At 40.0% G+C, this 27966-nt stretch overlaps 1 protein-coding gene across 1 annotated transcript; it reads right to left on the reverse strand.

Moving 5' to 3' along the window:
• Positions 1-728: 728 nt before the first annotated feature.
• On the reverse strand, positions 729-11519 carry ppp1r8a (protein phosphatase 1, regulatory subunit 8a). The gene is made up of 7 exons (XM_016240128.1): positions 11465-11519; positions 10910-10970; positions 9121-9274; positions 8829-9046; positions 1968-2112; positions 1224-1319; positions 729-1036 (listed from the first exon to the last, which is right to left on the reverse strand). Exons 1-7 carry the CDS (start codon positions 11512-11514, stop codon positions 768-770), a joined length of 993 nt encoding a protein of 330 aa, XP_016095614.1. The 5' UTR covers positions 11515-11519; the 3' UTR covers positions 729-767.
• Between the last annotated feature and the right edge of the window lie 16447 nt (positions 11520-27966).

Here is a 27966-nt window from a genome sequence, read left to right on the forward strand (position 1 = left end):
GTTGCAAACATGAAGTTTGGAACCAATAACTTCAAACGAACTCTAAGATGTAATCTTGAGATCTGTCACAGTTTGTCTGTCCCGTGTTAAATCAGCAGGGAGGGGGGGGGCTTTTTGACTCGAAAACCCTCCAATGTGACTGAATTAAAACAATTCTGCAAAGACGAGTGGGCCAAAATTCCTCCACAGCGATGTGAAAGACTCATTGCCAGTTATCACAAACACTTGATTGCAGTTGTTGCTGCAAAGCGTGGCACAACCAGTTATTAGATTTAGGGGGCAATTCCAATTGCTTTTTCACGTAGTGCCAGGCATGTTTGGATTGCGTTTTTCCCTTAATAAATGAAATCATTATTTCAAAACTGCATTTTGTATTTACTCGGGTTATCTTTGTGTAATATTACAATTTGTTTGATGATCTGAATATTTTAAGTGTGACATAGGCAAAAAAAATGTTTAAAACAGGAAAGGGGCAAAAACCTTTTCACGGCACTGTATATTCATATAATTTATAATATATAAACAACATATTTTTCTGAAATATATACATGCATGTGTTTGTATTTATATATACATAATAAATATACACAGTACACTCACATATATTATGTAAACAAAAACGTTCCTTTTTGGATGCGATTAATCGTTTGACAGCACGCGTTTGAAGTATGAATCAGAAGTGTTGCAAACATGAAGTTTGGAACCAATAACTTCAAACGAACTCTAAGATGTAATCTTGAGATCTGTCACAGTTTGTCTGTCCCGTGTTAAATCAGCAGGGAGGGGGTGGGCTTTTTGCCAGGCCACGCCTCCTTGGCGTACTTCTTCTTGCGCGGCTCGTTGAGCGGCTCGGCCGAGTAGGGTCCGGGAGCAGGAGTGGGGTTCAGCACAGCGGGCGGCTGCACCGTCGTGGGCGAGAGGTCCACCTCCGGGGCGGGGTTGGGGAAGGGCAGGGGCATCCCGCCCGTGATGGCAGACGAGCCGCCCTGTCCTGTGGTCTCGTGGCTGGCGGGAGGCAGGTCACCATATGGCAAGACTACAGCAAAACACGGAGTACATCTAAGCTCCTTTACATTCAGACGTCAGAGTCAGACGACGAGGAAGCCATTACTTCTATACAATAATAATACAATTTCCTGTTTGCGAGCCATGCAACTTAAACTGTACTGAGAGAATGGCTGTTCTCAAATCCATTAAAATCAATGACGGCGCGCTAAAGCAACCAAGCAGACAAGAGCAGGCCAATGATCGCACCTTGATAGGAACCACAGCCGTCTGCACCATGTTTCTGAAGCGTCCTACAGACGGGTCCACGTCCTCTGTGAGAGGAGAAAAGACATGTAACAAAGGTCAAAACGCACACAAAGAATGAGAGAAGAGAGTGTGTGAAGACTGAGTCGTTCCAGTGAAAGGGGAGGTTAGTGCTTAGCAAGATTTTATTAATGCTTCTGAGTAAGTCTCATTTGCTCACCACAGCTGTATTTATGTGATTAAAAATGCAGTAAAAACAGGGATATTGTGAAATATTATTGCTTTTTAAAATACGTGTCTTCTATGTGAATATCTGTTCAAATGTAATTTAATCCTGTAACGTAAATCTGAATATTCAGCATCATTACGCCAGTCTTCAGTGTCACATGATCTTCAGAAATCAGTATAATATGCTGATCTGCTGCTCAAGAAACATTTCTGATTATTATCAATGTTGACAACAGCTTCATATTTTTGTGGAAACTGTGATATATTCTATTTTTCAGGATTCTGTGATGAATAGAAAGTTCAAAAGAACAGCATTTATTTTAAATAGAAATAACACTATACATGTTTTTACCGTCACACTATTGATCAATTTAACGCATCCTTGCTGAATAAAAATATTCATTTCTTTTAAAAAGCATCTTACGGAGTCCAAACCTTTGAACAGTAGAGTAACATATATATATATTCTATATTCATCGTGTGAGTACCTGGATTTATGATCTCCTCTTCTTCACTGAAGGAAACGCGCGAGCTCCTCCTCTTCCTCTTGGGTCTCTGGATTTCCAGGTTTCCCTCCTCGATGGTGAGTGTAGAAATGCGTTTGTTATGAGCCGTGTTGAACTCTGTCAGGTTCTGGAAGGGGTGGAGAAAAAAAAGGCATCAGAAAACCAGAAATCACGCATATTAAACTCTTGAGCGACAGTTATATTTACCTATATTTTGCATAAAATGTTACATAGAGGATTTAAATTAAGCACCTTCATATTTAACATGCAATAAATATCTGTTTTATATATATATGTCGGTCTGCAGAAAGCCAGCTGAACACGTCTGCTGTGACTTTAAATGCAGACCTTGAGCCAAAAACTCATCACCAAACACCAGAGACTTGTACATGCACTATATGGACAAAAGTATTGGGACAACCCCTTCTTTAGAACAGAAAAAGGCACTTCTGTGACAAAACTGTGGCAACAAAGATGGAAACATAATTCATGTATTTAAAATTGCATTTCCATCTCTGTTGCAACAGTTTTGGAAGTGTCTAAAATGACTCTATCCATATCTGTACAAGTCTCTGGTGTTTGGTGATGAGTTTTTGGCTCAAGGTCTGCATTTAAAGTCACAGCAGAGCTTTCTGCAGAACAGTCAAGTTCCCTTTCATGGGAACTTCGAACTGCGTCCTCTAGGGGTCGCTATGGGGAACGCCTCGTCGTGACTCGTATCTGAAGCATACATTGAAAAAACACCAACTCGTTGGCCGGCGACAGCCATGACGTCACTACCGGTGCGACTACAGTATAAATCGGTGCCGGGAGCTACACATTGTTCTCTTCTTCGTCTTCATTGACTGTTCTGTTTGAAGCGTGCATTTTCAAGGAAAAAGTAAGAGCTATCTATTAATATTATGGCGAGCACTAGTAGAGCATTTAGAAGGTGTGTGCATCCGTGTCAGCGCTATTTGACACCAGATGACACACACGATCTATGTGTTGTTTGTTTGGGCGAGGAGCACGCACGCGATGTCCTCGAGGGGGCAATCTGCGTGCATTGCGAGTTTTTTCCAATGAAAAAACTCCGTTCTCGTTTGTCTCTCTTTTCAAGTAAAGAGGGGCAGCCATCTGCTTCCCGCGGTTCAGGACCCTCCGCTGCTGAGGCACGGAGGAGAATGAGCTCGTGGCGATCTCAGGTGGACCTGGCCGATGAGTTTAGAGAGGGACTTTCCTTCTCGCGCTCATCGGCGGGGGGCGAGAGACAGCCACTGGAGGATGATGTTCTCTCTTTAACATCATATGATCCAGGGGCCAGTGCTCTGCTGGTTTCAGCCCAGGAAGAGCAGGAAATGGATGATGAGAGCGAAGAAGCTGAGGCTGAGCCTTCTCAATCCTCCTGCCCTGCGTATGATGAGCTCTTAGAGGTTATGGATCGCGCCACGGCAAGACTTGACTTGCCATGGAAGCGGACTAAGGAAGTGGCGTCGCGAGGTCGTCTCGACGAACGTTATCTTTCTGGCCATAACCCTCCAGCTCAGGTGAGTCTTCCTTTCCTTCCTGATCTCCATACTGAGATCGAGAAGGAATGGAAGAAGCCGTTTTCCTCACGCATCCATCGGTTTCAGCATACCAGTTATGCGAATATCGAGGCGGTGCGCGAAAACGGCTATGAGAGAATGCCCCCTGTAGAAGAGACGCTAGCTAGCTATCTCTCTATGGGAGAGACATCATCTCTCAAAACTCCCTCCTTGCCATCCATGCCTCTTCAAGCTACATCTAAAATGAATGGCAAGGCATACGCAGCAGCAGGTCAGGCTGTTGCTTCACTGCACACGATGGCGGTGCTTCAAGCATACCAGGCTGATCTGCTGAAAGACCTGGATAAAGGCGAGGGCCTTTCTTCTGATGAGATGGCTGAGTTACGCCGCACCACGGATCTTGCTCTTCGTGCTACTAAGCAGGCTGCCTCTGCCATGGGCAGATCTATGGCAGCGATGGTAGTAACGGAGAGGCAGCTGTGGGTAAACCTGGCAGACATCGGGAAGAAAGAAAGGGGTTTTCTTCTCGATGCCCCGGTTTCGCCCTCTGAACTTTTTGGTACATCCGTTGAGACGGTCATCGAAAAGTTCAGGGAGGCGAAGGCACGCTCAGCGGCCTTCAAAACCTTCATTCCACGAAGGTCCAGGTCTGAGCCCGAACAAACCAGGGGTCCTGGCCCGTCTCGATTTGAGGATCAGAGACGAGCACAGAAGGCTAGTGTCGCGACTCGCGCTCCTCCTCCGCCTGCGGGTAGGGGTAGGAAGTATCGTGGGTCGAAGGGAGGTAGGCAAGACCTGAGGGATGTGATCCAGACAAGGCGTCAGAGCTTTCGTCCGGATCAGAGTAATACTTAGGTATCCACTCTTTCCCTCAGGGGATGTAACATCTACCCCGTTCTATGGTTAATCATAGTAACCACCTTACTGAAGGTCCGGTCTAGAGGCTTTTCCGGACAGAGCTCCAACGCGGGAGCCGTGGTGGGTGAGTACGATCCATGTCTAAATATATGTATATAAATATATGTATGTGCTATGGAACTGGTGGTTGTGTGTACCCTTCTGCTAGTTTCTTTGCAGTGTTTCCCGTGCTGGGTTCAGAAACCGGGTGCTCGACTTGCAGTGTTTATAAACTCACTCGTCGAGATATGTCCAGAAGGTAAGTAAGGTTTCGGTTTCATACTTCCTGGATCATGCGGCTATAACACAGGCTTCTGCGGGAGTTTTGTGATTATCAGGCCCCCGGTGTCACTGCAAAAAAATTTCCTGGACGTCCGGGCTGGGGTTTACGCTTTCATGCTACCCTGACTGGTCTACCGTATCCGGGTCGCCCTGAGGGGTTTTTCCCGATCACCAGGATATCCCCTTGAGGCATCAACCCCCCTCACCATTGAGGGTTATTGTGAGTATGATGTCTCTTTCGAGCGTTAATCCTCTCTGAGGAGTTAGATTCCTCGCTCCATGGGCTGTCCTCATGGTAGTATTGAGACAATGCTCCCCTTTTATCAAAAGGGTTACCTGGAATGAGAGTTTACCCCTTACCCCTCTGATTTTTCAATCATGCTGCAGGTCGAGCTCCCTCTCGTTGAGAGCTGGGTTTGTGCTCCCTCAGCCAAGGTAAACTACTGCTAGCGTTCCTGCATTGGAACATGCTGTAGGCCGAGCCCCCTTCTCGACTGAGAACTAGGTGTGTTGCCCCCACAGCTAAGTAAACTATTGCTAGCTGTTCCAGTGCGGAACATGCTGCAGGTCGAGCCCCGTCTCGGTTTGAGAACTGAGTGTGTTGCTCCCTCAGCTGAATAACTGCTAGCTGTTCCACCATGGGAACATGCTGTAGGTTGAGCTCCCTCTCCATTAAGAGCTGGATGTTCTCCCCCAGCTACAGATTTACTGCTAGCCACTCCAGCATTATAGCCGTAGATATAGCGTCTGGGGATACGCTATTTTTATCTATAGGCTGCCTTTTCAGGGTGCCACGAGAACCCCTAGAACGGTATGCAAGTGTAGTGCACGTTATGCTTTGCCCACTTTTCTAAAATCCACATAAGTGGTAAGTGTGCACGTTATGCTTTGCCCACTTTTCTAAAATCCACATAAGTGGTAAGTGTGCACGTTATGCTTTGCCCACTTTTCTAAAATCCACATAAGTGGTAAGTGTGCACGTTATGCTTTGCCCACTTTTCTAAAAATCCTGTATGGTAAGAGCTACGCGCAAGACTTCGTGCTCTTTTTGAGTGGTTTAAAACCCCGGTTCTGCCTTGGGCACCACTCCCCCTATGTATCCTCTGGATACCTACTTAACAGGGTATTGCTACTAAGGATCTGTTGAGACAGTTCCTTCACCACAAGACAAACGTGCGGTAGCCCCTGTGTGACAGACCAAGACTAGTATGATTCTAGGCTCTTGGTCGTATTCCCTTAAAGGAATCTGTTTCTGATTCCAAGCCTTGAGCTCTACCCCGGGCCCAGGAGTCTGGCCCTAACAGGTAAGTAGTTTGGGGTATGTAGCCTAGGCCTTTGGCCGTAGGGAATAACGTCACTGACAGCCGTCTAAACGTCCCAGGGGCAACTCCCATAGCAATATGGTAGAGTTGGTTCTTAGTGAACAGTCAAGTTCTTCCACACTGACTCAATCAATCATTTCTTTTTGAACCTTGCCTTATACACAGAGGCATTGCCATGTATTTTCATGCTATAAAATTAGAAGCACACAATTCCCTAGAATATCATTATATGTTTCAACATTAAAGGTGGGGTAAGTGTTTTTTTTTCAAAAACGCTTTTTAAAACTGATTCGGGCCGAATAGCAAAACAAACTTGTAGCCAATCAGCAGTAAGGGGCGTGTCTACTCATGACGTGGAGGGGAGAGAGTTCAGGACACAGGACGGACATTAGCCGAGCCGAGCGACAGAAAGATAGAGACGGCGGATAAAAAAACAAAAGAGGAAAACGTCTGCGGAACAAAAGAAGGTTTAAGGCAAGAAGTAGGACCCGTGTAAATATCGATCAGCTTTCCAGCGCTGGAGAGAACTCAAGGAGCGGAAGGTCTGCGATCGGACGCCGAGGTTGTTTTGTTTCTTCTCGATAGGCGAGTAACACCGTGTCTGCGCCGCAACAGCTAAAGTCTGTCTAGTACACTGGTAACACTAGTAAAATCATTTGAAATGTGTGTCAATACGTCATGAATAGAACGCAGCACCAGTTTTCTGTCTGGGATTTGTCGTGTCATGCCGCGCCGCATCCAGTGTAGACCATAGATATATGTATATATATATCTCTGGTGTAGACAGCATCACTGATTATAATGAGTTCTATAGTATTTTGTCGCGCCACTCACGTCCGGTGTAGACACGGTGTAACATTGGTTTGGCTTTGTTTCACAGAACTAATCGTTGCCTGGGTTGCGTACGTATGTGTGGGGCGGAGCTATCAAAATAGGGGCGAGACATTTCAAATGTCAACATTGGCTACCAGAAATCTCTTACCCCACCTTTAATATTTGTACTCAAGCAGTCAAACCTGTTCATTAGAAGGGGGTGGCCCAATACTTTTGGCAATATAGTGTATATACAGTTGCATAAGGCTTTTGGGTCATTCCGTGTCAACTCAACCAGTTTTTTTTATTTTGTTGATTTGACACGGAATGACCGTTTTATTCACACACACACCCACACACACACGTCTGGTTTGCTATCCTTGTGGGGACTCTCCATAGGCGTAATGGTTTTTCTACTGTACAGACCGTATATTCTATCGCCCTACACCAACCCTACCCCTAAACCTACCCCTCACAGGAAACTTTCTGCATTTTTAGATTTTCAAAAAACTTAATTCTGTGTGATTTATTAGCTTGTTTACCCGTGGGGACCTCAATTTAGGTCCCCATCATGACACGAGTCCCCATGAGTCTGTGTGTATTCAGGTTTAAGTCCCCACCAGAATAGAAAAACAGGTAGACACACATACACACACCTCGAGCTCGGTCTCTTCCTCCGGCAGTCCCAGCAGCCCCTTCAGTTCCTCGTCCTCCACTCCTTTGCTGTCTCCTGTGCTGGAGCTGCTCTGCGTCTGCGGTTTCTCTCTCAGCGTGTAGACGCGTGTGGACGCTCCGAACGACATGGTGGAGTCGATCGGCACCTGCTGAGGTTTGCGGGGCTCGAGGTGGATTCTGCCCAGAAATGTGCCATGGGCTAAACAAGGACAGATCAAGATGAGATGGGAAGGATTCTGTACAGAGCGTGCTGTTGAAGAGCTCTGCACTCACTGCTGTTGAGGTCGATGAGGAACACTCTCTTGAGGTGTCTGTGGTAGAGCAGCGCCGCATGCACACGCGAGCACGACTGGTGGTCTATCGTGAAGTCACAGTGCTCAGGGTTCCTCCCAAACAGATAGAACTTCTTCTCATCGATGATCAGCTTCTGCAGGTGACACCATGAGGCTCATTCACTATGACACACACAATACTGCTGGTTTTATACTGTTATAATGGGGTTGATGATCATTAATCATTAAGTAAGGTTTAAAACTGATAGTACAGCCAATTTCAAAGATGGCTGTTATTCACCCAAAAATGAAATTGTGTCATCATTTATTCACTCTTTACAGTCATTAGTCATTACAAAGCCAACTGACTGACTTTCTTCTGTAGAACACAAATAAATTAAAGCAATTCGCCCCAAGAAGCCGTGGTTTACAGTGAATTTATAACAGCTAAGGGGGTTATCCGCTTCGCGTCGTGGCTAACAACGCCCCTCAGCTGTTATAAATTCACTGTAAACCACGGCTTCACGGTGCTTATTGCTTTTATAAAACGGTTATTCCATATACTACCAGAAATCTCTTACCCCACCTTTAATATTTGTACTCAAGCAGTCAAACCTGTTCATTAGAAGGGGGTGGCCCAATACTTTTGGCAATATAGTGTATATACAGTTGCATAAGGCTTTTGGGTCATTCCGTGTCAACTCAACCAGTTTTTTTTATTTTGTTGATTTGACACGGAATGACCCTTTTATTCACACACACACGTCTGGTTTGCTATCCTTGTGGGGACTCTCCATAGGCGTAATGGTTTTTATACTGTACAGACCGTATATTCTATCGCCCTACACCAACCCTACCCCTAAACCTACCCCTCACAGGAAACTTTCTGCATTTTTAGATTTTCAAAAAACTTAATTCTGTGTGATTTATTAGCTTGTTTACCCGTGGGGACCACAATTTAGGTCCCCACCATGACACGAGTCCCCATGAGTCTGTGTGTATTCAGGTTTAAGTCCCCACCAGAATAGAAAAACAGGTAGACACACACACACACACCTCGAGCTCGGTCTCTTCCTCCGGCAGTCCCAGCAGCCCCTTCAGTTCCTCGTCCTCCACTCCTTTGCTGTCTCCTGTGCTGGAGCTGCTCTGCGTCTGCGGTTTCTCTCTCAGCGTGTAGACGCGTGTGGACGCTCCGAACGACATGGTGGAGTCGATCGGCACCTGCTGAGGTTTGCGGGGCTCGAGGTGGATTCTGCCCAGAAATGTGCCATGGGCTAAACAAGGACAGATCAAGATGAGATGGGAAGGATTCTGTACAGAGCGTGCTGTTGAAGAGCTCTGCACTCACTGCTGTTGAGGTCGATGAGGAACACTCTCTTGAGGTGTCTGTGGTAGAGCAGCGCCGCATGCACACGCGAGCACGACTGGTGGTCTATCGTGAAGTCACAGTGCTCAGGGTTCCTCCCAAACAGATAGAACTTCTTCTCATCGATGATCAGCTTCTGCAGGTGACACCATGAGGCTCATTCACTATGACACACACAATACTGCTGGTTTTATACTGTTATAATGGGGTTGATGATCATTAATCATTAAGTAAGGTTTAAAACTGATAGTACAGCCAATTTCAAAGATGGCTGTTATTCACCCAAAAATGAAATTGTGTCATCATTTATTCACTCTTTACAGTCATTAGTCATTACAAAGCCAACTGACTGACTTTCTTCTGTAGAACACAAATAAATTAAAGCAATTCGCCCCAAGAAGCCGTGGTTTACAGTGAATTTATAACAGCTGAGGGGCGTTGTTAGCCACGACGCGAAGCGGATAACCCCCTTAGCTGTTATAAATTCACTGTAAACCACGGCTTCACGGTGCTTATTGCTTTTATAAAACGGTTATTCCATATACGTAGTAATGTTTCACAAAATAAAACAGAGCAAATAAAGTGTGATGATATTAATAAATACAGTATTCTTCCACCAAACAATGTAGCTCCTCAGAAACAAAAACTTAGGGCCTAAAGTGGGACTCTTTCATTTGTAATTCATTTGTAAAAAGTTCTAGCTGTGCTAAGGCCTCATGAATAATTAAATCATTAAACTAATTAGTTCAAGTACTTCAAATAGAATATGTTGTGCTGTTTTTGCATTAATGTGAGTATTTGATGATTCGTGTTTATTACTTTCATATTGTTACAGCTCCCTCTGAGTCATTTCAAAGCCCTGCACCCTAGCAAAGATCATTTTTTGAAAAATTATTCGATCAGTTATGAGTTGATTTAGGGTTTCTCGGATATGATATTGTTATAGTTTTTATTTTGTTAGTATCGTTTATTTTTATGATGATTTGTTATGCTTTAATATCAATCTCATTTATTTCCACTTACTGTAGAGCAGTTGAGGACAGAGCTGTATGCTGCTGGGTGCCAGCTGAGAGATGGGGGATGTGCATATTAATCTTGCGGAGTGATGCTTGCGAACAGTTGGCTGCTTCTCTGGCCTCAAGCTGCACTGCCCTGTTGCTCTATGAATAATGTGACATGCGAGATCATGCCAACTTTCTGTCCCACTCTGCAGTGACACAAACACACGCACACACACACACACACACACACACACACACACACATCTTGAAGAATGTTGGCAAACAAACAGTTTTGATGCCATGGCATTTTTTTTTGTTTTTGCATTGTATGGACATTTTTCTAAATATCTTCTATGGTTCACAGAAACAGAAAGTCAGTTTTACAGTTGTTGAATGACGTTTAACCCATTTCCCACACATTTTAAACAATGAATTACCGTGACTCTTCCCATATGTATTTATTTTTTAATTATAAAGACTGCATATGTGGATTTCTTGGTGATGGAATATTGTAGAGCTGATCGCAAATGTTTAAAGATCGAATTGAAATCTTATTAATACATTATTTCTTTCTATAACTATTACAGGCCAGGGAAATAACACAATTAGTTATTCAACATGTGTGTTTTCCTATTCTCGATGGAACTTTCTTTATTTTCCAACTCTTATAGTCTCAGAATATATAGTTATATAAAGGGGAACAAGTCCACCAGGTCAAAGTTCACGATCATCATTATATTTCCATTGCTGCTCATTTAACACCGTCTTACCTCTATTAATTTGTCTCCTTTAACCACGTCCAGATGGAGTCCAGGTGGAGGTTTTCCTGCCCTGAGATTAAATTAAATGTGACCAAATTCATGCATTCATTCCCCCTTCAGTCTCCTAAACCTGCAGTGTCATTTCTATATACTCTATGCACAAACGCATTTATTTGAAAGATTGACTAGAGCTGCATATGGATCATAATAAATGATCATATTTAAGTGTAATAAAAGCAGATTAGTCTGCATGTTTTATGAAACCTATAACTTCATTCAACACAGGAATCGGCAAAGCATCGCTTTATCACATGCCAAAATGTATATAGGGCTGTAGTATACACCAGACATCCAAAGGAATGATAATAAAGTCGGGTGATTAATGCATGCATGCAGAGTGGACTGATCTGCTGCGGTGTATTGCGTTACTGTCCGCGCCTCATACAGGACTGAGTTGCACGGTTTTTATTCATGGCACTCATAATCCACGCATCCGCTCCACACACGCGCATGCAGGGCTTTTGCTTGCATTGCAATAAGGATGCACTTAATTTCTCATCTCACCATGACGGGCAGTCGAAGACAGCTGTGTCTGTGCTTGCATTCGCCGCCATTTTGCACAGTCAATACCGGGTAAACATTAGCAGACCTCTTCTTCTTCTTCTTCTAATAACGTTTTATGGCGGATGGCAAACCAACTTCTGGTGCATTTACCGCCACCAACTGGACTGGAGTGTGGAGCACTAATATGCAACTACTATATACATATTTATATTTATCTATATTTTATATAAAAAAAATAAAATACAAAAATAATAATAAACAAAAATAAAAAAAATACCCACAAATTCCTAAATTCTCCTGACTAATCCTATTTCTTTAATGTATTTAACAATAGCACCATATATTTTACCTTGTTCTGCATGCTCTTTCAAGAGATTTGACAAATTAAATGATTCAACACCCATGTTTCTTACTTCCTTAATGAGTTTAACCTTTCTTTTTCAATATTTTGAATATTATACATTTGTCTGCCCTTGCTTTCACAGTTCCATACTTCTTGCCATTTTTTGTTTATGAATTCTTTAATTTTCCCTTTAACCTCATTTTTGCTAAGAGTCACTTGAATATCTATTTCTGAGTGTTTAAGAGCTTGCTTAGCAAGCTTATCAACCGCTTCATTAGCCTCCACTCCCACATGAGCGGGAACCCACAAAAATGTTATTAAGCTTACATTACTTATTCTTAACAAACTTGCAAGAATCTCATAAATAATGTCTTGCCTTGATGTTTTTACTCCACTTGCAAGGCTCTATACTGCTGCATAAGAGTCAGAACATATTACTACTAACGTCTACCCACTGGAGTGCTACCACCATGCCAATCAATTCTGCTGTATACACGGATACATGATCAGTTATTCTTTTCTTATACTAGTTTGAAACTTTGGAATAAATACTGCAGCAGCTGTTCTGCCAGAGATAGAGTATTTAGAACCATCAGTATATACAGTGGGTACGGAAAGTATTCAGACCCCCTTAAATTTTTCACTCTTTGTTATATTGCAGCCATTTGCTGGATTGTGGGACTTGTAGTTCGCTCGTTTGACACCTGATGCAGTTTATGGACTTGGTTACTGATTCCTTTCGTTTTAAAAATAATGTCCTATATCAAGATGATAATTGTATATATGCAGTGACAGTATTATGGCATTATTGTTTTTATATTATTAAAAGAAAGGTTTTAGTAAAGAGACTTTTGACACGGTCTCAACTCTAAACAACCTGTTAACTTACCTCTATATCCGCATCTATTCAGTTTTGTAGAACAGACTTTCCATTCCACAGATACGGACATGGCATCCTGCTTTGATCTCTGACTCTTGACTGAATGCAAAAATAACCGGTCTTTGCATTTCTCTGAATTGGGCCTATTATTATTAATATTTTAGGCATTCTATAGGCATCCTAACAAGGTTCTTTGGGGTCCCTTTACAAGACCGCAAGTCCTACTTTCACACCACTCAACAACGATTATTATTAAATGTACAATTAACATAGCACAAAATAGAACATTTCCAAAAGTCTAGTAAGGTCAAAGGTCCCGTTTTGTTTTTTTAACCGTTAGTTCTCCTTTAATTACTCAAGCAGTTACTCAGAGAAACCTGTCTTGCATTATTAGTATTGAAAAGGCAATTGAAAACCAGTAAGCCACATAACATTTGATTCCCCCCCCTAAAGAACTGCATTCAGATTGTGCTGAACACATTTCGAAGCATTAAAGAAATAGTTCACCCAAAAATGAACATTCTGTCACTAGAGCCTAATATCTTAAAATATCTTCTTGTGAGTTTATAGGTTTGGAACAACGTGACGATTTTTTTCATTTTTGGGTGAACTATCCCTTTAAGATGCTTAATGTATCTACAGATGTTAAATATATTTTATAGCAAATGATACGGGGAAAACTGTTGGCACTTTGCACCAAAATGGAATTGCTATTATGCATATTTTTTAATTGATAGTGGCATCAATTACAGAAGTTAGAATTTGTTTAGAGATGTTTATAATAACATAATGGTAATTATGCATAACACAATTGATATATTGCATGTGTTAGAATGTATTACATAAATAGAGAATTGATATTCTATATGGCAAATTTTAACCCAAATAGATTCCATTTAATGAATATAAGAATCCATATTACTATTATTTACAATTGAAGAAGAACATGGTTTTATCTGTGATACTGTATTTTAAATACTCTAGTGGTAAAAATATTCAGTAATGCACAACACAGTGCCTTTACCGTATTTATGGCTCTATAAACAGACTATAATTTCTGTTCTCAACGGCAAAAAGCTAACGACCGAACTTCTTTTTTCGAAACACTTGGTAGACGGCGAATTAAAACACAATCTTGCCCTGCATTTCTCAATAAATCAATACTTCAATGATTCAAGTAAAAGTTTTATTAACAAAGCCAACCCCGACAATAAATTACACATTCACTTAGAAGATCCCTGCTCGTGAAATTCTGTTAATCTCAAAATACTTGACAAGAACACAAAGTGTCTGTGGAAAAAAAAAGAAAGAAAGAAATGGAAGTGAAATCAAAGCACATCACCGCCAAGTTCCCAGTAGCTGATGGTAAACCAGGTCAGGCTGTCGGAGGGGGATCTGTGAGCACGGCACGGAGGGAAACGTTTCGTAGTGCTTCTTCGAAAACCAGATTCTCTTTGTTACAAACGTCAAATACAGTTGTGCTCCCAGTTAACACACAAAAGACATTCATCTTCATATCTGTATATCAGATCATGGCACGAGTAGACGCACTGAAACAGCACAGGAGCACAGAAGCACGCTACTTACAACATCAGCCCAGCACACGACACAAACCCAGCAATCACCCCAACCATCAGAAGTCGTTCATGTACAGTATGTACAGAAGAGCAAAGGCGCTCGCTTTTTGGGTAATCTTTTATTAGTCGGGAAGGGAAAACTTAAGTCAAGTTGACTTGGTACATCTATAAAACACATTTGAGTTGTTTGTTTTTAAGTCCGTTCACATTGCAAGCTAAAGCTCCCAAATGCAATTTTCTGCCCAACTCAGGTTGTCGTCATAACTTTTTAATAAAATCTGGTCCATATCCGATACTACCTACACTGTTTTCTTGTGGCGTCATATTAAATCTCATGAAGTTACACAACCGTTTAAAAGTGTGGGGTCAGTACATTTTTTTTTTGTTCAGCAAGGATGCATTAAATTGAACAAAAGTGACACTAAAGACTTAAATTAATACAAATAAAATAACAGCCGTTATAAGCAGCACAGATGTTTCTTAAAGGGGTCATATGATGCGATTTCAATTGGTCCTTTCTCTTTGGTGTGTTACAAGCTCTTGGTGCATAAAGAAGATCTGTAAAGTTGCAAAGACTAAAGTCTCAAATCCAAAGAGATGCTCTTTATAAAAGTTAAGAGTCAGCCACACCTACCTAAAACGGCTCGTTCTAACACGCCCCCACATATCTACATCACTATGTGGGAAGATTTGCATAACACCGCCCAAATGCTCACGCAAAGAAAGAAGGCATAACTTTTATTCTCGCTGTAGTATTGTTGTTGCCGCCGCCGCCGCCGCCATGTCATGAAGACGCTGTGTGCTTCGTTGTGAAACCGAAACTACTTTGTTTGGCCTTCCAAAAGAGGACGAGATCTGATTCGTCATGCCTGGAGCTGATCTGTGCTGGTCGCTGAGGAAATACATCAACTTCGCTGTGGATCGCCGGATCGGCTTTCACCGTGGACGAAGCGGAGTCCAGCCCGGAGTCGTCACAAGTGGTTGCTGCAAGCCCACCCACCGCCGCTCACTCAAAGCCACCGTGTGTGACGCTGTGTGTTTCGTTGTGAAAGCGAAACTACTTTGTTTGGTCTTCCAAAAGAGGACACGACTAGAAATCAGTGGTTAAGTTGTATTTACAACACTGTTCCAGAACACTTCAACCCAAATATTCAGATGTGTGCAGCGCATTTTATGGAGGACTGTTTCCTGAACCTGCAGAATAGCCTGTGCACAAAGGCCGTTTCTATAAGTGGGACAGTTCCAACTTTGCAAGGACAGTCTGGCGCTTCTGACTCACAGCCTGTAAGTACGTTTTATATATTTAAAGAATTTCAGAGCACACCTCGCTTTTCAGACCGGTGAGCTTTGTAAAAATCGACGCGTTTCAGAAAGGCGGGGCATAGAGGAGAAACAATAATGTACAGTATGTGGAAAATAATGTGTTTTTTTACCTTAAACACACACTGCATAAACACATTTCATTACACCAAATACACAAAATAATGTTCTTTGTAGCAACATCATATGACCCCTTTAAATAGCAAATCAGCATAAGAGTGATTTCTGAAGATCATGTGACACTGAAGACTGGAGTAATGATGCTGAAAATTCAGGTTTGATCACAGGAATAAATTACATTTCAAATAAAATTTAACAGCTCTCAAATATATTATTAAATTGTAATCATTTCACAAAATTAACTTTTTACTGTATTTTTGACTTTCTGACCCCAAATGTTTGAACAGAAGTATATATGAAATGTTGCACTTCCAATCATAAATCCACACATTTTCACACCTTCTGTTATGACTGTTCAATGCAAGTCACAGCATCCACAAGTATTTGGACACCTAAGTCACGTCTGAATGTCTTTGCATTTCATATTTTTATATATATATATGCGCGTGTGTGTATGTGTTGTCAAACAATTAATTGCAATTAATCGCATCCAAAATAAAAGTTTGTTTACATAATATATTTGTGTGTACTGTGTATTTATTATGTATATATATATATATATATATATACACACACACACACGTATATATTTCTGAAAAATTTTATATTTGTATATTAAATAACATGTAAATATTTCCAATATATATACTGTATGTGTGTATTTATATATGCACATCAAAATAAACAGTACACACACATTACATTTAAAAATATATTTTTTGGATGAGATTAATCATTAGTCATCATTTGACAGCACTAATATATATATATATATATATATATACACACACACACACACACACACAAACTTGACTTTTTTTTACTCTAATACAGCAATATTAATACATTAGGTGTGACTTGTGTCCAAATATTTTGTATTAGTCAGACTCCATGGGATTTTTGTGGTTCACACTCATCCAAAAACAGAATCAGTCTCAAATCAGGTTTGGGACGCGTGCAACTGCGATGTGAACGTAGCTTTCCTCCCCACAATGTTTCCATCCGGCCACGGTCTTACATTCCAGTGACATTCATCTGTCTGTCCGCTTCACGGCAGCACAATTCAATACTTCAGTTGACAACACATCGCTAGGAGGAACCATAGACCCCATCCATGAAGTTCTCTTATTAATACTGACAAACAGCAACACTTGATAAAGAATCATCTCCAACCAACACAACGAAGTGCTTGTCAGGCAAATGTAGCTCTGTCCTTGGAGAACTTCAGGAAACACACGGCCCAATCAAGTGCTCATAAGGGCAATAGGATTTACAAATAAGGCATAAATTATGTTCATCTAAAAGGAAAGGAAGATTAAAAAATATTTGGGCGATTAGGGAGTAGTGGCTGTTTGAAAATAATCCTTTTATCCTTTATTCTTGCGATAGTGTGGATTATAGCAGAATACTACAGTTGGAAGAGAAGCTTCCACAAAAGGGAGGGGGGATCTTTGAGACTGATAATTTAAGCCATTGCTTGGAATTAAATTTAGCTGGTTCTGGCATTTACAGCATGCCTCACTTGACAAGGTGAAAAAAGCATGGAGACACAGCATTAAATATTAATGCCTTCACTTGTCACTTAGGAAAAGACGTGTCCCGTGTTTAAAGAGACAGAGGTACTGCTGCCATGAGGGCTCATGTCTGAAGTGCCTGTAAAATCATACAAAACGTTGACCTGAATGGCAGTTTCTGTCCCAGAGAATGCTTTCTTCGCCTAATTCCTCGGGAACGTAACAGGCTTAGCGTTAGTCTGTCGCGAGAGCGTGGCGGAAGGGATTACCGGTAAGATTCGGCACTCTGGGATTCCAGGCAAAAATGACACAGTGAAGTGGAGATCAAATTCAGCTCGCTGGTATCGTGTGTCAAAGACGTGAGATCCCCGACTCACAGAGGCTTACGGTTGTGTGTGTGTTAGCATCTCCCTGTACGCTTTTCCCTGAAGGTGAGAGGTGTGGCATGCATTAGTACACTGGTGTTTGTTGTAGTGAGTAAGTAACTCTCTCGGCGCTAATGTGTGAGGTTCCGTGTGTTTAATCGAGGCTGGTTGTTATCCTGGATCATTAGGTGTAAAGTATCTCGAGTAAACTCACTTCCAGCACAATGCCACGGTCTTAGATCAGTCATCTATAGTTATACAGCTAAAGAAGATGGACTCATTGTGTTGTCTAAAAGAGCAGCTGGTACTTTCCACAAACAAGGTACAAATGATGTTACTTTAAAACAATTAGCATAGGATTGAAATTACCAACATTCTCTTAAATGGACAGTTCACCCAAAAATAAAAATTAATTCCCCCGCATGTTGTTCCAAACCTTGCTAACCAAACAGCTGTTGGTCCCCATTGACAACCATAATATGGCAACAAATACTATGCAAGTCAATGAGGACCAGGAATTATTTGAATTCCCATATTCTTCAAAATATTTTCTTCCAAAATTCATCAAAAGAAGTTAAAGTCTGAACTTTTTTCAAACATTTTTTTTTTAACACAAATCGCAGCGTTTACTGCATTCATTTAACCATTCAAACCTGTTGATGGTTTAACCTGTCTGGCACATCCAGGGTTTTGGTAATGGGATTGCAAAAATTGCAAATCTCAGACCAAAATAAACTAACAAAATAAAACTGAAAATAAAATAAAATTCCTCATTAAACGTACATAAAAAAAGGACCGTAATTGTTCATTCCCATTTTACACTTTCTTTGTTGAAAGTGCCAGCTTGCCTCTTTTTGAATCTGATAGGATTGAATTAAGCCACAATCCAGAGAGAAGAAAACTTCAAATCAAGGCTTTCGTTTATGTCGAATCACTTTACACCTGGTGCTCCGAAATGGACACACATGGTTCACACATACACACAGCTGCCTTTAGCGCCAAAATCAGTGTCCAGCAAGAGGTAAAGACAGAATATGTCTGTTTATGTGTCAGTTTATCAGATACTGTCTGAAGTGCCTTGAAACTTAATCTTCCAGGCACTCGTTTTTTTTAATTAAAATGCGTACTATTCACGGATTATTCAAATTTCACCTGTTCAGCAGGATGACAAATATTACAGAATAATTTACCAAATATCTTGTCAAAATATAAACTATTGCCTTATGTAAAAAATATGTAAATTGAGTGATAGAAATACAACTCCCTGAAGCCCTTTTGTGTGTGAAGCACAGAAAAACAGATATTAATCCTGTTGTAAAAAGCCCATAAATTGACTGAAAAAATAAATAAAAATCAGGGTGGCTGTAAAAAAAAAAAAAAAAAAAAAAAATAATAATAATAATACAAAGCCATTATTTTCTGCATGTTTTCCACTTTGCATTACAAGTTGAATTAGCACCGGGAGTGTGGTGAGAGTAGCTCTCATGGAAAACTAGAGTTCCTGAGAGAGATGGAAGCCATGAGTCTTTTTGCTGTGCTGTATTAAAACTACATCAGGGCTGGGTGTTAACTTGAATATATACACAATATATTCATGATGTTGTTAGTGACATAAAACATGATGAATATGGACTAACGCCGTTTTTCTAGCCATTAAAATCATGCCAGTAGATCCCTTTTGCAAGCCTTCTTCCAATTCATGAGCAAAGAAAGTAAATCAGACACCATCCAAGTGAAAATATTGAATTTTTCATAAAGCCATAATAATTTGCAAACATTTTTTTAGCCCAGCCCTAATCTACATGCTATCTGATGTCTTAGTGCTGGAATGTTCTGGGAATTCCATGGACCTGTGTGATTATCTGGCTCGATGTGGTTTGAGGTCAATGGAAGGTGGATATCTGATGTTTTTCCCCATCAATGAAACCCCCCTGAAGCCCATCTGGACTCTTGCTGATGAAAATCCAAATGTGCTAGTGAACAGGTGAGACAGTAATAAGCATTTAACATCTTAAAGGCTGTTTATCATCAATGAATCAGCTGTACTAAACTGTAAGAATATCAAGAAAGAAAGAAAAAAACAAGGACCAGTGCAATCGCCCACTAAAAACCCACTCCAAAGGCCCTGTCCCAAACGGCACCATCAGCCTATGCAGTATTCCCTGACAAAGTCTATACTTTGCAGCACAGGTAATTGTGGGCTCAGCAAATGGAGCCTAAACTGAATTCCCAAATGGGAAACCCTATGGCAGGTGTCTCCAACCCCAGAGCTACCATCCTGCAATATTAAAATGCGTACTATTCACGGATTATTCAAATTTCACCTGTTCAGCAGGATGACAAATATTACAGAATAATTTACCAAATATCTTGTCAAAATATAAACTATTGCCTTGGTTTTTGTAAAAAAAAAAATATGTAAATTGAGTGATAGAAATACAACTCCCTGAAGCCCTTTTGTGTGTGAAGCACAGAAAAACAGATATTAATCCTGTTGTAAAAAGCCCATAAATTGACTGAAAAAAATCAATAAAAATCAGGGTGGCTGTAAAAAAAAATAAAATAAAAAAAAAAATAATAATAATACAAAGCCATTATTTTCTGCATGTTTTCCACTTTGCATTACAAGTTGAATTAGCACCGGGAGTGGGGTGAGAGTAGCTCTCATGGAAAACTAGAGTTCCTGAGAGAGATGGAAGCCATGAGTCTTTTTGCTGTGCTGTATTAAAACTACATCAGGGCTGGGTGTTAACTTGAATATATACACAATATATTCATTATGTTGTTAGTGACATAAAACATGATGAATATGGACTAACGCCGTTTTTCTAGCCATTAAAATCATGCCAGTAGATCACTTTTGCAAGCCTTCTTCCAATTCATGAGCAAAGAAAGTAAATCAGACACAACTTCAGTCCTGGAGGACAAGTGTCCTGCAGACTTGTTTGGTGCTTTAGTACCATTCCCAGTTTAACCCACCTGCCTGTAAATTGCATGTTGTTCTCAAAATTATCTTAGATTAGCTTGTTCAGGTGTGTTGGGTTAGGGTAAGAACTAAACTCAGCAGGACACTGGCCCTCGAGGGTTGGATTCAAAGAGCCCTGGCATTAAGAGTTCACATTTTGCATACATTTACGCTCTGATAATTGTGGTCAATTGCTGCATGATTTTTAATGGCCAATTCTACTATCGTCATCCAGAAATTAGAGTGGCTGATGGTTGACAAACATAATTAGATGGCTTTTATTTTACAGAAGTTACTCAATTCAAGAAATGTGTTAACAGGAATTGTGCACTTACATATCCAACTTTTCATTATGACAAGGCCCCTATATGTCAGGCCCCCTTCTCTTAATCAGCTGGAAATCTAAACTATTAAGAAAATTAATTTGAAAATAGATATTTTTACAGTTCAACACTGGGGAATATCACACACTGCAGGGTAATTTCACTTTGGCTACAGAACAACCTAATTAACTCATGACTCAGATGAAGTCAGAGACATCATTGTTATCGGAGCATTTCAGAGGGGCTGGGAAAAGTCCTTACACGCTTCTCATGAGCTCAGAAACATACTCCAAAGTTGACAATAAGAAAAGTAAATTAGTTACATTTGAATGCATGCAAAGCTGTGCAAGACATTAAAGGAGACATATTATGCCCCTTTTTACAATATGTAATATACGTCTCTGGTGTCCCCAGAATGTGTCTGAAGTTTCAGCTCAAAATACTCCACAGATCATTTATTATATCATTTTGAAAATGCTTATTTTGAGTGGAAGCAGAAACACGTTGTTTTTCGGGCCTGTGTCTTTAAATGCAAATGAGCTGCTGCTCCTCACCCCCTTTTTCCAGAATAGAGCTGCGCCATTACAGCTCGGACCCGCTAAAAACATCTGTTTTGGTTCTGATTATCATTTTTATCGCGCTGAAATCATGCATTTTAAACCATATGAGTTTAAACTTCTGATATACGGTTTTCTGAGCGCACACATCCGAAGCACACGGACAGAAAGCGGCTGTCACAGCATGCGAGTACTAAACTAAGTTTTCACTCACACACAAGTTTACATTAAAAACACAGTTACAAAACACAGTCGGTTATGTCTGTGAAGGTAAACAGCTGGGAAATAAATCACATGTTTATTTTAGATCTGTGTGGCAGGAGCAATATACATTAAATAAATCAATATATCCACTGCTGTCTTGTCTACTCTGAGGCTGGGACTGTAAATAGTGTTCTGTGCTCGTCTGTGCAGCCAAAGACAGAACAGTTAGCATGTTTTGCTCAAACTTTCGCCATGGCATAAAAACTAGCACACCATTGCCGCTTGCGAAAACACAATAACGGCACCGTGGGTGGAAAATTACAGATTAAGGGGCGGCAATATTATAATGAGATCCCTTTGCCACGTCACCAAGGGAGCGAAATCAGACGCTTGCAGAAAAAGGCTTACCAAAACAAAGTTACTGGGTTAATCTTTTTCATGTTTCCTTGACTGGTAGATGCACCGTGGACCTGATTATAGCACTTAAAACCTGGATATGTATCTATTTCATGATATGTCACCTTTAAATCAACAGGATTCATTTCCAAAGTAATTAATTTACATTTATACATTTGATCAATGCTTTTATCCAAAGGCAACTTATTACTGCATTTAAAGTATACATTTTATCAGTTCAGTATCCCTGGGAATCAAACCCATGACCTTGCCATTGCTAGCACCATGCTCTACCGTTTGAGCTACAGGAATGCCTGCCTGTGCAAAACCTGGGCAAATATTTAGAACACTTAGAAAAGTAATGGCACACTTCTCATCGACTAACTGCATGATTTAAGGAATCATTCATGACTGTAGCTCAAAAAGGAAAATCAAACTTCCAGTTATTTCATCCTGTTCCAGTATTATTTGCTTGCTGGGGATACTCTAGGGGAAATTTAGTAGGAAAAAAAACAGAAGTTGTTTCTGAAGGAATGAAGCCAAACTCTGTTGCTGAAATCTTAGAATTGCTCATAACAACCCACATGCCACTAAAAGACTATAATCACACATCAACATCCATCAAACACAATCACTTTTAGAGAAAATACAGTTCTCTTTTAAAACCTAGAGAGCTGCTATTGAGTTTGATGTGGGAATGTTATGCTAACAGTATGCTAATGCTATAGTTGGATATAGGATATTCCTACTTACTATATATCCAGCAGTTTTGGACTGCACTCTTAAGTTGATGTATGAAAAAAGCCAATGCTACTGTTAACTTTGTGAATGTTTGACTTTCTCCTGACAAGCTGTTGTGGATAAATGATGCTATGATTATCGACAGAAAAGATAATTTACTGTTTTGTCATTTTGGAACTTGGACTCAATGATGCAAATTATTTACATAAAAGTAAATGCTTGTTACGGTCCATGCACATTTACCTTGGAGTCACCATTTTTTCCTGACATCATACATTGCGTCTTTATGTAATTAAAGTTTTAGATTTTAGGAGGAAGATGGAAATTGTGACTGAAAGCACACACAGATAATGGGAAAAACTGCCAAACTGAATTAGATTGAGACATTTTTATACTTTGCACCATTAAATTAAAGTACAAGTGTATTTATAATTAATTTCTCACCACTATGCTGGCAGGGGTATTAAGAGTAGCTTTATAAATGCTATAAAGTAGAGGTGTATTATACGAAGGATTGACTTCACAGTGTTTGACAAGTATCATATTGACTGAATGACAGGGTAGTCCACACTACACCCATCAAGTTATGCAATTACACAACACAACCAGCGTCGGGTTTATGTTTTCCTCACCACTGCAGGCTATTACAAAACAGAGCACCAACCTATGAATGCTGAACCATCTGTCTGCACAGGGAACCAATCAGAGCACATCTCTTAAAGTCGATCTCATCTGAAGCACAGCAACAACAACACTGTCCATAGAGGAGATGCGTGTTACTGCTGCACGTCATGTGTTGGTACATTTAACCACATCCTTCCCGATACCCTCCACATGGGATTCGCGTTTCAAGATTAGCGCTGCTTTCTCAAAAACCTCTCAAAACATAAGACCGTTTTCTTTAGATTAAGCTAAATCATTAACCAAAATGCAGATTCCCTTAAGGTTAGTTTACCAAATGCATTCATCTATTTTTTTTAACTAACAAAACAAATAGTCAAAACCTGCTCATCTATCTATCATCAAGAAAAAAACACTAAGGTGCTTTTTTACCATTTACCTAAGATTGCATGTTAAAGTCTATGTGAAAGTGCATGGATATTTAAAGGGGTCATAGGATGCTACATGCACTTTTACAAGTTGTTTGAACTGAAATGTGTGTTGGCAGTGTGTGTACACAACCACCCTATAATGATAAAAATCCACCCAGTGTTTTGTTTTAATCTGGTTAAATGTTTTCCCCTTTCTCAAATCGAGCCGATCTCAGATGCCTGTCTGTGTGACAGACAGTAGCGTTGCAGCACAGACTGGACTGGTGTCTTACCTTAGCTCCGCTATGAGTGAGCTGTCATCAGTCAGCCATTATGGAGATAGAATTGTTGCTTAATTCCAAATAAATAGATTATGATCCACAAATAAATAGAATGAGATCCACAAATAAATCTTAAAGTTTCACAAACATGAATTAAATTCACAAATAAATAAAATGAGATTTGCAAATAAAAAACATTCACTGTTTCGTTTCTGAATGAATCAACCTTTCAATGATTCGGTTCAATCGCAATGACTCTAACAGTGACCTGCTGCCATCTACTGGTGGTTTAAATTTCACATTTATATTTTTTTAATAATTTCAAATGTCAGTATTCGACGTTTTTTGTTTACAATATCAAAACATTATCTATGCATTTGTAACTGCAGGTTAAAGCATCCCATGTCCCTCTGAGCTGCATTAAACAGTGTGACATCTAAATGTCACTTCAGATGCAACTTGTTTCCTCTGCATTGTAAAGATTAATTTCGTTGATATTTATACCATTTGTTTGGTAACAGCCCAAATGTCTCATTATTCTAATTGACAAATTATATGCAATAATTTGACTCAAAAAGATGAGGCACACTTTAAGAAGCACGTCTTGACGGAAGAAATGTTTCACAATTCGCAAATGCGCAGGACTCGATTCACAAATAAATGCCAGGCAAAGTTGTGGTTGTTTGTGAATGTTTTTTATTTGCAAATCTAATTTTATTTATTTGTGAATTTAATTCATGTTTGTGAAACTTTAAGATATATTTGTGGATCTCATTCTATTTATTTGTGGATCATAGTCTATTTATTTGGAATTAAGCAACAATTCTATCTCCATAGTCATTGTTTCACCGCTGGAGCAGTTGTAGACAAGAATGACTCCTGAGCGATTGAGGTGTTCTGTTGTTGGATGTAATAATGAACATAGCACTCGTCATTTACTCCTGACATCTGAGCCGCTGAAGACGCAGTGGATTACATTGTTTATGAAGGGAATGTGCCCCCGATCTACATAAATAGATATATGTTCATAGGTCTATGTTTGTGCTAATCATTCATGATCCAGCTTCATCTACAGAAGAAGTGAGTATAATGTTTTGTAATGAATCTTTGCAAATCGCCTTTCCTAATAATGTGCTAATTAGCAAGTTTCACGATGAATGCGGCTAAAGTAAACAGTCTCTCTGAGAGCAGCTCGGAAGAGAGGGGCGGGGTCAGCAGAGCTCATTAACATTTAAAGGAAAATGCTACAAAAACGGCTTGATCTGAAAAGAGCTGTTTTTGACAGGGTAAAAAATGTGTTTTTTACACTACCATTGAGAAATTGTAACCAAACTATGTTACATGCTTTTTATTAAGACCCTAAAGAATCATATCAACTTGTGGAAAATGGGCATCCTATGACCCCTTTAAGGAGCCAAGCATTGTTTAGCTTTTGACTGATTGTCTGTTGCTAAAAATGGTGCTAAACTCTAAATTATGTGTGTGAAATGTTGCTTTACCAATGGTTGAAAGTGGTGATGTTAAAAAGATACTAACCTAAGTTTAAGCACATTGTGAGAAGTTAAACGTGAAGGACCTTTACAAGCAGTTTGGGGATTTCTGTGCAAATCTGAAGCACGTTTCCTCTTTGTCATATGTTGATGGAAGATGCTGAAGGCTTTGCACAGACAAACGGCCCTCTGCAGACTTATAATTATAGCAGCGAGAGTGCTAATCAACCTCATCTCAAAGGCCAGGAATAACAACCCATTTACTGTGCTCACTTCCACTCAGTCACAACATCTTCATGGGACTTGACCCGACACAAAATGTAACACAATACCATAATCACCCACTTATATTACAGAGTGCCATCTGCCTTGTACAACAGTCAAGAGTAGTTTGTAGTCCTGCTGCTTTTTTAAGTTCATCATCAGAAAAGCCAGCCAACAGCAATTTAGTTGATTAGGAAGGTGATTTTTTTGGCTTTTATTTCAGCAGGATGCATGTGTGACAGCGTTTTCACTGTGTTGTACTTCACCTTGCTAACAGCCATAATTAGACTGTCAGAACAGTCAAATATGCACTGTTGTGAAGACTGTTATTCAATAACCAGGCATTTATTCATTGAACCTGTCAATTACTCTACTCAAGGGCTGTGCTTACAGTCCATATATTCTTAAGAAACATGCCTGGTCAGTGTCTGGTGGACATAATCCTAAACCCAAAAGTATACAGCGATGCCGTAATACTGCCTTTAAGTCCTCCTGGGAAGTTCCCAGAGAAGTAGCAATTACAATGTAATGTGTGATTTTCTGAAAAAAATGAGTGCAAGACGCTTGGCACTAGGGCTGGGCAAAAAAATCGATTTTCCGATTAATAGTTTTTTTAAAATGACGTCGATTCGATATCGATTCTCAAAAGCCGCGAATCGATCTTTTCCGGGATTTATTTCAGCACATTTAAAACAAGATCTGATTAACGTGAATCTTATCATTAGTCTTCTCCACTAGATGTCACCCTTATTTACCTTGCGCGATGTTACAACAGAAAGCCTGTCATTCATTCAGCGCTTATCATGGCCATTCGCGGGATTCGCAATGCTCCGGTGAAGTGCTAAAGTAATACTATAAACCTGCGGAAGCATCTGATATCACGCATAAGGCGCCATGATTTCTGCAATGAATGAATGGCGCGGCGACGGTTCATTTTTTTTAGAAATATCAATAGCATTTGTATTAAAACTATATTCACTGAATGTAATAAAAAAATAAATAAAAATCGAGAATCTAATCTAATCGACAGCTTGCGAATTGAATTTGAAATCGAATCGAATCGGGACATCTGAATCGATACCCAGCCCTACTTGGCACTAATGCAACTTAATAAAGTGCAAAGAATGCACATTAGGGGTGAAATTGATGCTTTATGCAGCTTATGATTAGTGGTCGACCGATATGGGGTTTTTTTTGACAGCCGATGCCGATATCTTGGCAAGCAGGGTGGCCGATGGCTGATATAATTTTATTTATTTTAATTAATTTAAGAAATTTGAAATCATTTGAAAACGGATTAATAATAATTGTGTAAAATAAACATGCTTATACTTTAGAAGACAAAGCATTTTTCACAAATATTTAATACAAATCTAATTGAAAAGGAAGTAAACTGTAACCAACAGGGTGCTCAGTATTCTGGGAAGTTTGTGGTCATTGGGAAGCATATATATATATATATATAAATTTTTTTTGTTTGTTTTTTTGTTTTTTTTTTCCTTCTTTCAAATAAAGCCAAGGTAACACTCATTTTACATACAGCACACAGTGAAAATGGCATGAATATGACAGTGGGCAAATGCATAAAGCGCAGCATAATTTGAAATCACGAGTTTGAAGTTTGTCGATCGCGCGCCTCCCGTGAAGCTGAACTCTCCTCCTGTCCGTATTCAATTCTCACGGACCAACCGTCACGCAGAGCACACGCGATCATGCAGGATACAAATGCACACTTCACAAGATCTCAACTATATCAGACTAAGTCTACAAGGTTTGTGAAATTAAATGTTCATTAGTCATTCAAAGATTTGTTTAAATTATATAAATGCGTATTTGCTGAATGCTGACGACAAACGAGAAAGTATTGTTTGCCTTTCTATTACTAATAATATTAAAGCAATCATTATAATACTTTTTGTTTGTTTGTTTAACAGTTCTATCTGATCATTAGATAGACATTTATCTGTATTAGACAGAACTGAATGATGACCGCGAACAAGAGGAAGAATGTCAGGCACTGCCGTTCTCAGCGGCATCAAAATAAAACTCCCGCCTCGAACACATCGGCCAAACAGAAAAACTTATCAGCCAATGCCGATATTTGAAAAGTGCTAAATATCGGGCGATATAT

The sequence above is a fragment of the Sinocyclocheilus grahami genome, unplaced genomic scaffold (assembly GCF_001515645.1).
Source record: "Sinocyclocheilus grahami isolate Dianchi unplaced genomic scaffold, SAMN03320097.WGS_v1.1 scaffold582.1, whole genome shotgun sequence".
Lineage (NCBI taxonomy): Eukaryota > Metazoa > Chordata > Actinopteri > Cypriniformes > Cyprinidae > Sinocyclocheilus > Sinocyclocheilus grahami.